Below are 13,070 nucleotides of genomic sequence, written 5' to 3' on the forward strand. Positions count from 1 at the left end.
ACTGCCCCCAAGTCAAGATGCACAGTAGCCAAGACCTGTCAAATCATTTTGGTGCCTGAGGCAGAAACTCCTACAAGCACATCTCTCCCTCTCTGAGAATAAAAATGCAACAATAATAAACAACTCAAAATGTACTGACTTTTCAGGATACCCGAAACCAGCTGGCTGAGGTGACTATCTCACTATGCCTAATGGTACGGCTGACCCTGGGTGTACTTTAATAAAGAAATAATTCTTTGCATCTTTAGCTGCTGTTATTACCTCTCAGCAATCCCACCACACAGACATTGCATTAGCCATCCAGCTGTGTTAATTCTCAAGCTGCAGTTTTATAATTAAGTGATAATTGTGTTGTATGCATAGCATTAACCAAGCAGAACTCAAGAATTGTATTGATCCATGCAGTTTAAGCCTGCTCCACCAAAATTTCAACAGTACTGAGATTAGAATTAAACTTTGCAAAACCTGGGAAACTACTATACTATACTATACTATACTATACTATACTATACTATACTATACTATACTATACTATACTCAGTGCTTTTTTTGGTAGAAAAATAGGTGCCAGTACTCATCATGAAGTTGTTACAGTAAGTGCCACACTTTTAAACAACAAAGAGAGCACCTACCAGTACTGTGTACCCTTGAGTGCCCCTGAAAAAAGCATTGACTATACTATACTATAGGGACGCGGGTGGCGCTGTGGGTTAAACCACAGAGCCTAGGGCTTGCCGATCAGAAGGTCAGCGGTTCAAATCCCTGCGATGGGGTGAGATCCCATTGCTCGGTCCCAGCTCCTGCCAACCTAGCAGTTCGAAAGCACCTCAAAGTGCAAGTAGATAAATAGGTACCGCTACAGCGGGAAGGTAAACAGCATTTCCATGTGCTGCTCTGGTTCGCCAGAAGCGGCTTAGTCATGCTGGCCACATGACCTGGAAGCTGTACGCCAGCTCCCTCGGCCAATAACGTGAGATGAGCACCACAACCCCAGAGTCGGTCATGACTGGACCTAATGGTCAGGGGTCCCTTTACCTTTATACTATACTACACTATACTACAGTATACTATACTATACTATACTATACTATACTATACTATACTATACTATACTATACTATACTAACTTCTTAACTTCAGTCACACCAGCATGTAGATACTAAAGAACACTTCTCAGGAAATATTATTTTAGTAGCCCAGAGGAAAGGAAGATGGCTATATAAAACCATAAAGCAGCTAGTATACTGTTGCACGTACAGTATACTGTTCTTGTTTTTCAGTTTTCATTTGCTAATTCAACAAAGGGGTGGGGGGAATGAAAAATAAAGGATTATGAATACTGTACAGGAGCATATTTTCCAAATTTTCAGCTCTGTGGTAGTGGGTGGGGGCAAAATCATGGGACACCATCCAACCACTGGTAATTTCTTTTAAGTCTTATTGATCTCAATCATTTCATGCTTAAATCATTCGTAGTGGAATCGATGAGACATAAAAGTGCTTATTTTTGATAGACGGCACCTAGGGTAATTGTAGTGAATTGTTCTTAGGTGTGAGGAAAGAAGAAAAAGGAAATAGCATGCCCAAAGCGAGAGCCGGTTGGGAAGGGCCATAGCTCAGTTGCACAGCAATTGATTTTGCATACAGAAGGTTACAAGTTCCCTGGCATCTCCTGAGAGAGACCCATGCCTGAAATTCTTGAGAGCTTTGCCTACAGTAGGCAATACTGAGAGAGACAGTCGGATGGTTTAATTCAGGATAAGGCAGCTTCTTATGTTCCTATGACCAGAACATAAACTGTAGAAGATGAACTTTGGAGGTGTTGACCAGGGCCAACGGGGGTCCCACAAAATGGAAAGCGAATTTAGCGGCGGGGCTGACATTTTTTTGATGGTTTTGGGCAGTAGAGGCACAATAATATTACTTTGATGGCAGCCAGCAGAGGCAGCTTTTATCCCCCTCCCTTGTTCATCTTAAAAACAATAATAGCTTGGCCACTGCCTGTGGTGGCAGCAACAGCACCAATGAAGTCTTTCTTGATGGCAACCAAGCAGGTGGCGTACAACTCAGGTGAGATCCAGCAACCATCTTGCTCTGCTGCTACTGCCTACTTCACATGGATGCCACCATTTTGGCCCCAGCAGCATCAGAAGCCAAGGAAGGAAGCTGCAGCAGAGCAGAACAGTCACTGGAGAGCTGCCTCAGTCTGTCCTGCCTGTTCCTCCGAGGTTTGCCTGGGTCACAATCTGGGAAATCAGCAAGAGGGAGGGTGCACAGTTTGGATGTGCTTTAAGGTGAACAGGGAGGGGTTGGTGAGCAAAAGCAGCATGGCCGGCGGCAGCCCCCAATGAAATAAAACATTTGAAATCATACCGATCGCTCCAAGCTCCAATCCACTCCTTACGACCATAAGGATTCCAAAGTCTAATTAAACGTTCCGTCATACCCATATAGGGAACCTATTAAGAAGAAAGAAAAAGTCAGTGGCATCTTGTATATTGGGGGTGTTTTGTGGGGGAAAGAGATGTGTAAAAGCTTCTTCTACTGTATTTTGGGAGGCTCGCTTTAGTTCCTAACTTTGTCTGCATCTAAGGAACAAAGGAGAAGGGGACGACAGAGGATGAGATGGTTGGACAGTGTTCTCGAAGCTACGAACATGAGTTTGACCAAACTGCGGGAGGCAGTAGAAGACAGGAGTGCCTGGCATGCTATGGTCCATGGGGTCACGAAGAGTTGGACACGACTAAACAACAACAACAAGGAACAAAGGATGTGACCCTCCACACAGTGAAGTTGCTTAAATCCCATTGCCTTCGATGGGATATAATAAGCCTTACTATGCACAAGATGGTAGGCAATGCAGCTTTTTTTAAAACTATGTGACGCGGGTGGTGCTGTGGGTTAAACCACAGAGCCTAGGGCTTGCCGATCAGAAGGTCGGTGGTTCGAATCCCTGCTCGGTCCCAGCTCCTGCCCACCTAGCAGTTTGAAAGCACATCAAAGTGCAAGTAGACAAATAGGAACCGCTACAGTGGGAAGGTAAACGGCGTTTCCATGTGCTGCTCTGGTTCGCCAGAAGCGGCTTTGTCATGCTGGCCACATGACCTGGAAGCTATATGCCGGCTCCCTCGGCCAATAATGCGAGATGAGCGTGCAACCCCAGAGTCGGTCACGACTGGACCTAATGGTCAGGGGTCCCTTTACCTTTACCTTTCTGTGGAAAATGCATTATTTTTGCAATACACAAAACAAATACTGCCTAGTAAAACATGGGAGCAAAATAAAAATAAGTCCTGGAGCACTTATTAAGTACTAAATAAGTCCTATACACTGTTGTAGCATGATTGAAACTACCTTATTCACACTTATGGAAACAGTATGTGAAATGAAACACAACTATCCTTAGAAATATGCACTTCTCTGAATTTTGTGATGCAGTACTTCAACCAAATATGTGTATATTAGGAGAAATGTGTGTACAAAAATGTGTATATTAAGAGAATTTATTGATGAAAACAGCATATGAAAATGTGTATATTAGGTAAAATGCACACCGAAATAATGGTAAATTCTGTTTGTTTGTTTTAAATTGCAAACTGATACAGAAATCAGGAGAACTGACACTAAGATTAAAGATAAACTGAGAGAAACTAAAATTGACAGATTCATTCATCTCTAACTGCAAGTTACCTCCTTGTTAACATGGAGCATAAAGCTATTAATGGCTACTTGGCATGATGGGTATGTTCTGCCTCCAGAGGCAATAGGACTCAAATGTGTGGCAAGTGCTATTGCACTCCGGTGCCGCTTGCAGTCTTCCCATAGGCTTCTGGCTAGCCACTGTGAGAACATCACTGCTGGACCAGATGGGCCATTGGCCTGAATCAGCAGACTCTTCTTATGTTCTGATGATGCCCTTGATGAAAGCACTACTTTAATACACGTGGTCAGCATGTATGGTCAGGTTCACAAAAGCATTTATTGGCTTTGGGTATGAGCATTCAGCTTCCTAAGCATGTTTCTTCAATATGTAGAAACTATATTGTAGCTTCTTTTAGGAGATGCTGCTTTCTGTGCTTCCAGTTGTAAATAAATTCAAAACATGAGAAGCTTCCATAAATCTTACAAGGTTCTCACCTTGAAATGTAATCACTGAGTTCTGGATTCTGTTCTCAGCTCGATATTAACAAGTCTCTCTGCCTCTAACAGCCAACTAAATACTATATCTGTTCAGTCTTGATGTGTGCCTTTTCCTACTGAGACTTTACTCTTTCCCCATACATTTCATTTTCAAGTTGCCACAAAATCTTACAGCTGGTTTAAGTCACTGAACTCTCGTCTATTTTTTTTTCCTTCACAAAATGATGCAGTGCCAATGTTGTCTTATAGGCATAGCTGCCAAGTTTTCCCTTTTCTCGCGAGGAAGCCTATTCAGCATAAGGGAAAATCCCTTTAAAAAAGGGATAACTTGGCAGCTATGCTTATAGGGGGGAAACAGGTTAAAATTTCAGACCATTCAATTACTGGGAGCAGGAGTCATGAAATCCATTCTTCCTTTTTTTTTCCTTAGGGCCAAATCAGACATGCAGCCTGACTGCTCTCCCCACCCAGCTCCCTGGTTTTATAATGCTCTCACATCATTATAATATTACATGGAGAATGTTCAGGATACAAAGACAGTCTGCAGCCATTTATGACGTCCTGTTGGCTCTTGCTGCAGGTTTGAATGGGCTGCAGGATATTTTCATGCATAGCCCAATTCATGCAAAACTTGTGCAACCCCTGGACGCAAAACAGTTCACATGGGGGGAAATGCAACCATTTGTGCAAGTCCTTAGGTAATTTTGCCTTGGATATTTTGCTGGCAAGACTCTAACCAGCAGTCTCTCAAATGCACAATTATCTAAGGAAGTTGAGGAGGGGGCAAGACAAGGAGGCAGGGCCTCAAGGGCTAGGTGGGAAGCTTTCAAATGCTGCATTTAGCCTGGGGACTGGAGATTTCCCATCCCTGGGTTAGAGTAAGCCAAGAGCATCATGAGGTGTGGGGGTTTTTTTTTATCTCTCTGTTGAGATAAATCATGGGCATATTATTTGAACCAGTTTGGCTCCTAGTTTATTGTTAATGGTTAATGCATTATCACCAAAGTTTATAGTTTAACCAAAGTCATTATAATTATAAGGGTTTTTACATTAAGAAGAGAATAGGCTAAACCATAACACTATGAGCGCATTGATCTCTTTTATTTAACACTCTGCATGCCAATTCCTGCTCCTTCCAAACACTAGTCTATGTTTGGGGTCTCCAGTGTGGTGCCTGTGGGCATCATGGTTTCTTCATATCACACACCCCCCCACACACACAGTGCCTGCCAAAGCCCCCTCACCCTCTCAATTCTTTTATAGAAATGTGTTTTTTTGGGGGGGGGGAGAGCCATGTGTTAGTTGTATATTGCCTTCTTTTTCACCCGTGTTTTAGTAGAATTTCTGGGGTGGAGTGTCTTGCCTGTTTTGTTTGGGGAGCGAATCTAAGCCTTACCCAGTTTTCTCCTGTGAAATGGTGATTTTGTGGTAGCCCTGGGCCCGAAATAGTTGGGAACCCCTGTTCTATGGAGCATTTACACCACCTGATTCCCAGTTCTTTCTCAAATGGGTGTGAGTGCTATGGCACCTATTAACTGCATATCATTCATAAGCAATTACAGGCAGTGTATGTATTTGTGTGGTGATGTGAGGAGTACTCAAGTTGCAAGGGAATGTCCTATGCCATCACTTGGTCCCCTTGGGCAGCTGACAGGGCCCAAGCAAAGCCCACAGCCACTGGCTCCTGCACTGTGCCCTTTGGACAACCAGGTCCAAGAGCTTTCAGTTTAACGATCTTGAAATTTTCTCCTGTAGGGCATTATGGAAAGTTAAAATGGCAGCTCAGACCCAGCCATCTGGTCATGGTGTGCCAGCTGCTACCACCCCTCCCTCCCACACCTCAGTTAAGCCCACAAGTGTAGGAAGGGACCTGGCACAGATCATTTAGTCGAGGGCCCTGCAAAGAGAGGTATCTGTATAGTAATGCAGTTCCCGGAAGAACTACATGCCATATTAGTGAGCATTCTTACTGCTGCCAAAGGAAGGAAAGCCAGAGGATTAGTCAAGGTCATTGTCCGTTTGGCCATATTTTTTTTGTCCTTGTTGATACGGTATGAGCATCGTAAGTGATGATTCTGGGGGATGAGCACTGCACTCACCTTGAAGGCAGACCCACTTACTGCAGTAAATCCTTTGCTTTCTTTTGCCGTCGCTGGATTATTACTTTCTGCCAAATTGATCTCCTTCCCCAGAAGATGATATTAAAATTTGGGGCAAGGGAAGGGTGTACGCTCGGGAAAGATAAACCTCGCAGGTGAAGAAAATGACTTCTTCATCCAGCTGTGAACTCTTGACTCTGCACTTTAGCATATTCTGAGCAATGTCTCTTTCACAGGGCACTTTCCCACAGCAAGTGTTTTGTGGACTTGAGGTTGCTTTTAAGTGTTGCACAACGCCACATAACACTTTCCATATTAAAATGCTGTCCCATATTTCCTTCCTTATTTAACCTGGATTTACCATTTCCTTTTTTAAAATTATGGGTTGTTTTTTTTTAACATATTGGATTATCTGCAGAAATGGTAAACTGTGTTTAATGCTATCGGGTGGTGCTCTTGCATCAATAGTTTATATCTCAGAATTAAATTAACTCCATGGATTCAACCCACAGAAGTGTCCGTTCATTTAATTTGTTTCGGCCTCTTAAAACTTGCCCGAGGCCCTTTTTCTGGTAAGTGGGTTATCTTCTGCCACATCACTGGCTGAACCAATGAGTGTTAATTATGGGCTCAGTGTTTCATCATTCTTGATAGTTCCCTTAAAAACGACTAGCTCGCTGTGTCACCTTGCTAACTTTATCATTTCTTTACTTCTACATAAAGCGACTGGGTTTCAGACATTTCAGGAAGGCAGGAATGAAATTATGTGATCTCAGTGACGCATGGAGGTCTAGATTAGATCAACGCAACGTTACCTTCTGGCCCTAAAAGCAATGAATTATGAACATGGGGATAGAGAACAGCGGGCCAGCTGCCAATTAGGAGAGAGGGCTGTGGGAAGAAGACAATTAAGAATGACAGAAAGAAATGTTTTCTCTCTCACCTCTGCAGTCTCCACAACAGTGTAGGCATGACCTTGAACAATTCCATTCTTCTCGTTTACCGCACCGTTCTGAATGGAGAAAGGACAGCTATAACTTCTCTAAAAGCATTAGCAAACATATTTTCATTTGATCCAATGAATGTGGTCTGTCCTCCAATCTAAGGAAACTTCAGGGGGGCTCAGGAGGAACTCCTAGGTTGTGTAACTCCTCTCCCAGAGTGGTATGCTGGGCACTTTCATTATATAGCTTTCGGCAAATGCTGAAGTCACACTTCTTTTGACACTTGAGAGAGGTTTATTTCTGGACCTGCCTTATTTTTCCAATTTAAAGTTGTTCTAAGCTGTTTTCAGTATTGTGTTTTAATTGCTGTAACTTGCCCTGGGACCTTGGGGGTAAAGCGTGAGTAATAAATTGTAATAATAATAAGAGCACCGTGTCTTGTAAGAACAGTTACAGCCCATGACACTGAGCATTCAAACAGAGAAGGCCAGTGAGTGTGTGTCCCCGGCCCTCCTCCAGAACCTAGAAATGGGGGTGGAAATTGAGTGGCACACACTACCTGGTTTCCAGGTTTATTTAGCATGGCTGTATGGCACTTTGCTTGAGGGGAAAGCATTACATAGAATCATAGAGTTGGAAGAGACCACAAGGGCCATCCAGTCCAACCCCCTGCCAAGCAGGAAACACCATCAAAGCATTCCTGACAGGTGGCTGTCAAGCCTCTGCTTAAAGACCTCCAAAGAAGGAGACTCCACCACACTCCTTGGCAGCAAATTCCACTGCCGAACAGCTCTTACTGTCAGGAAGTTCTTCCTAATGTTTAGGTGGAAGCTTCTCTCTTGTAGTTTGAATCCATTGCTCCGTGTCCGCTTCTCTGGAGCAGTAGAAAACAACCTTTCTCCCTCCTCTATATGACATCCTTTTATATATTTGAACATGGCTATCATATCACCCCTTAACCTTCTCTACTCCAGGCTAAACATACCCAGCTCCCTAAGCCGTTCCTCATAAGACATCGTTTCCAGGCCTTTGAAAAGAGAGAATTGTAAAGCCATTCATGCTTTACAAGCTGATGGAGCGAGAGCATTAATGCTAGGAGGCCATAGTTGTCCCTCTTCAGACACGAGATGCACAGCCAAGTAGACCAACAATTTCAGGGGTTCTGCATGCAATTTTGAGGGGTACAGGTGAACGAGACCGATTCTTGCTGCATCTTCTTATATTCCAGTTCCTAGAAAAAAACAAAACTTCTAGCTTACCTCTGGAGGAGTGACGCATCCCATGAGGCAACCTGACTTGGCAGCGGCTTTCACTACCTCATACAGGTAAGAGGAAGGGCGAGCAAGGTTGAAAGACATCTGGACCCCGCCTGTGAAGTCCACTAAAGCCTCAGAAATGTAGCCCATGTGCAACTTCCGATAGGAACCGTGCAATCTGGAAGAAGAGAGAAGACTTTGAGGTTAGGCCAGTACCAGATTTAAGAAGGCCCTGGGAAAGGTGTCCTCTAAGACCAGCGTGCCCCCCTTTTAAGCTTGCCAATGGTTTTTTAAAATATTGGGTGCACAGTGCAGTGAGGAAGTGGTCAAGACTACAGTCAGAATGTCCATGTATTGGGGCCCAGAGGCATTCTGATGGGGAAAAGAAGACGAGCGGTTGCATACCCTCCAACATTTCTCCAATGAAAATAAGGACATCCCATTCCATAATGATAATTTTACTATTTATACCCCACACATCATACCGGGTCGCCCCAGCCACTCTGGGCAGCTTCGAACATATATAAAAACATAATAAAACAATAAACATTTTTAAAAGACCTTCCCTATACAGGATTGCCTTCAGACGGCTATGGGAGTGGATAACTCCATACCCTCCAACATTTCTCCAATGAAAATAGGGATGGCCTAAGGAAAAGCGGGACATTCCAGGGTCAAATCAGAAACTGGGACGGCTTCTCTAAATCAGGGACGTCCCTGGAAAATAAGGGCACTTGAAGGATCTGCGGTTGCAGTCTCAGGTTCACTGCACTAGTTTTTTGTTTTTAAATGAAAAGAAAATTGGCAGGACTACAAACCCCCCTGGGACCCATTCTTTTCAATCATGCTGGGTGCTGGTGCCAGGGCTGGACAGCTGGGAAGGAAAGAAGGTTATTTCATTTTATTTATTTGTAAGGTCATAAAAGAAAGATTAGGTTTGATGGATAGAGAAGATGAGGCAGGGAGAAGATACATTTTTTACAGGGACATTTCACAGCATGTGATTTAAAGGTACAAAGGCATGAGGGAAGGGAGTATACGGCGATGGCTCCCCACCACCACAATTTTTTGTAGCAGGTGAATGAGTACATCAGCAAGGTTAGTGAGTGGGGCTGTTTGAAACCGGCTGGAAAAAAAATATTCCCCATCAGGAAATGAGTTGTAATCTAAAAATTGCAAATGGGAAAAGGACAATTTTGACATTTTCCATTTTTTTAATAGGAAAACAGGAATGACTGGTAACTGTTTTTGTGGCAAAGATTTCTGGTTTGAAGCCATATTTATCCTTAAATTGCCAATTTAATGCAGGTGTGTTAGAAAATCTGGTTGGCAAAGGGAATATGAGGCTGCCAAAGGGAGCAGGTTGCCTGCAGCTGGTAGAAAGGAAGAAGGGGGAGAATGGGAGAGGGATTCCCTCAAACCTCAAACAGCACCACATCTCGCAGCTGCAGAAACTCCTCAGTGATTCCTGCAAATGGCATGGCTTGAGAAACCAGCAATGGCATATAGTAGCAGAAATCAGCTACCAGATCACCATGGCTGTGTCAGTTTGCATTTCTTAGTACATAAAGTATTGATCTGATGTGTAGAGATCTTTCCTATTCTACTAAATTCAAGAGGGCTCTGGAAGCTTCTGTGTGTGAAAGAAACAAGCAGAAGGTTCATGATGTTTGAGTACAGCTGGCTTGAACTGGTTCTCTTATCTCTTTCTGCCAAGGTCATGCTGACTATCAAAATAAGTCCAGAAGGAGCCTGGGTTTCAGTTTCACTTTCTTTCTCTCTTCCTTCTGGTGTGGTGTTCTGTACATAGCGTGCTTAGTGTTAAGGTTTAGACTTAATATAAAGGTAAAGGTAAAGGGACCTCTGACCATTAGGTCCAGTCATGACCGACTCTGGGGTTGCGCGCTCATCTCGCATTATTGGCCGAGGGAGCCGGCGTATAGCTTCCAGGTCATGTGGCCAGCATGACAAAGCCGCTTCTGGCAAACCAAAGCAGCACATGGAAACGCCGTTTACCTTCCCGCTGTAGCGGTTCCTATTTATCTACTTGCATTTTTACATGCTTTCGAACTGCTAGGTTGGCTGGAGCTGGGCCCAAGCAACGGGAGCTCACCCCGTCACAGGGATTCGAACCGCCAACCTTCTGATCAGCAAACCCTAGGCTCAGTGGTTTAACCACAGCGCCACCTGGGTCCCAGACTTAATATAAGTTATTGTAAATTTAAGTTAAGTCTGCTGCAACTGGATTTCTTATGGACAGTGCCAATTCTGAATGTATTTGGATTTCTGACCATTACGCTCATTTGCCTTCAGTAGCAGTAAAGCTCTGCTGGATGAAAAATAATCACCTCTGTCTCTATTTTTTGGGGAATCCTGCAGCGTGTTTTTAGTTTTTACTCTGCTAACTATACATCTGAGTTCTGCTCAATATTGAGTAGAATCCCATGACAGACTGTATATCTGTGGCCACACCAGGACATATAGAAGAAGCAGACCATTTGGATCCCTTCCAGTCGGGATTCAGGCCTCATCATGGGAATGAAACTGCCTTGGTCACACTGGTCAATGATCTCCGACGGGCTAGGGACAAAGGTGAGAGCTGTTTCCTAGTTCTTCTTCGTTTGGCCTCCAGGCATGAGGTTCCCTATTCCTACGTTAGACCACATGTAAATCAGGATAGAAACTGACACATCAGTCCATTACTGGTCCATGTCAATTTCATATTTGTTCATTTATAAATCCCTTCCATTCACATTCCATATTAGTTTGAGATTATAGCATTTAAACATGCATGAAAATCCATATATAAATGGTATTGAAACAGTTTGAGATGAAATCCATTAGAAATTGTACTGTTTCTTTTTTGAGCCAAGAACTGCAAGACTGAGTGAAATTCAAAGGAAATTTATATTTTTAATCTGTGATTTTGTCTAGATTTGCGAATTTGGTTGGTTCTCTTATTAAAAATGCAAACTAAACAAAATTATAATTTCTTTGTGAATTAGGATACTAGGTGGCCTGATCCATACCTCGCAGACAAATGTACAAATCAGAACATAAGTATCCTTCAGATCTTACACTTAACTGAATTTTGCAATGCTTTAGCATCAAAACACATATTTTGAGCTAAAATATGTATAAGAGAAAATAAATTTACAGGTGCATATTTTGTGAGAAAGTACGTTAAAACATGCATTTAAATGAGAATTTTTAAAAAAGCAGATAAATGTAGAAACTGGGACGGAACGGATTTATGAATGGACACATAGGAAAGTGACACAGATAATCTGTGATAACTTTAAAAAACTGATCTCTTTATTTCTAACTGTTATAAAATAACAATTATGAAAAATGGGTACCTGGTCCTACAGTTATATAACACTATTTCATGAAGCATGAAGAAAGATAAAGAAAGCATCATAAAAATGGTCCTGAGATACACTATGTTTTGGGATTGTTTTGTGTTTTGTTCTGCAGTTTAATCTTGAATTCATCCCTAGGCAGGCTTTGTATCATGCTGAAATTTTGCACACAAACTCCCCATTGCATGCCACATTGTGAAGCAACCACCCTGGTGGCATATTTGCAATCTTCTAACTTCGAAAACAATTTGCCACTGTTGCAAGGAGATCTGATAGAGATGAGAAAGCATACAAGCAATGTTTGGAATTAAGCACGGCAGATATATGTACAACACAAGCACTAATCTCAGATTCCTTTTTGTTGTTGTTCAGGTCATTCAGCGTTCAGCAAATAGTAACAAGTCTGGCTACCAGAAGGCATCTTTCAAGCCTTGTTGCCTTATCTTGGGCTTTTGATTGCAAACGCAAAAAAAATAAATAACAAAAGAAAGGAAAGAAAAAAGACAAATCAGAAGCGACTGCAGATAACAGGAGTGCATGTCATTAAAACTCACAGTAAGCACACTATCTGAGTAACACAGAGACTCGGAAAATGAAATCCATGGCTAATTGTATTTTAAAATAATGTTCTCGACCTAGACTGACAAGAAAGGAATTTACAGTATACACAGGGGAAACCCCTGTTGCTGAAAATCTCATAAACAGCATCTCTCGCCATCTTAATGAAATAGCGATCTGGAATGAAAACGCTGCTCAGCAAAGTGGTACCTGAGTCAACTCCTTCTAAAGAATGTTCCGGTCTCTCAAAATCAGCACTTTAAGATCAGCTCATTACCTGACCTTTTGTTGCTGCTGCCACACTGCCTGCTTTGTTGTTTTGCAGGGATGGGCTAATTGGAGCTGTAGTCCAAAACCTCTGGAGAGCACCAGAGTTGGCAAAGAAAGGAGATGGAGAAGGAATACAGGCATAGATTTCAAGAAAGGGATTAGGTGGTAATATAACCTGAAGCAAGGTTTTCCATCCCCATTCCAGTAACTAAGGCTATAGTCCTACGCTCACATAACCTGAGATTAAGCCCCATTGAACTCAATATACATGTAAACCACTAGACTACACCAACAACATGTGGAGCTAACATTTGACTACAGCTATACTTTGTGATTGTTTGTTACTTATACGGACCACAGAATAGTTGTCTGTGGTCCTCCTCAAGCATGGGACATTGGCACAGGTTCCTTTTACCTAAAGCATCCATCGCTGGGAGGTCA

General features: G+C 42.7%; 1 protein-coding gene across 2 annotated transcripts in view; it reads right to left on the minus strand.

Moving 5' to 3' along the window:
• The window catches only part of CAPN13 (calpain 13), an 86,544-nt gene that overhangs the window by 39,039 nt on the left and 34,435 nt on the right, over positions 1-13,070 (minus strand). For both annotated transcript variants that reach the window (XM_060272961.1, XM_035111481.2), the window contains 3 exons: positions 8,443-8,617; positions 7,183-7,251; positions 2,374-2,459 (listed from right to left, as the gene is read on the minus strand). In XM_060272961.1, the coding sequence (XP_060128944.1) occupies positions 2,374-2,459; positions 7,183-7,251; positions 8,443-8,617 (330 nt within the window). The remainder of the gene's footprint in view (positions 1-2,373; positions 2,460-7,182; positions 7,252-8,442; positions 8,618-13,070) is intronic.

Source organism: Zootoca vivipara, chromosome 3 (assembly GCF_963506605.1).
Source record: "Zootoca vivipara chromosome 3, rZooViv1.1, whole genome shotgun sequence".
NCBI classification, from domain to species: domain Eukaryota; kingdom Metazoa; phylum Chordata; class Lepidosauria; order Squamata; family Lacertidae; genus Zootoca; species Zootoca vivipara.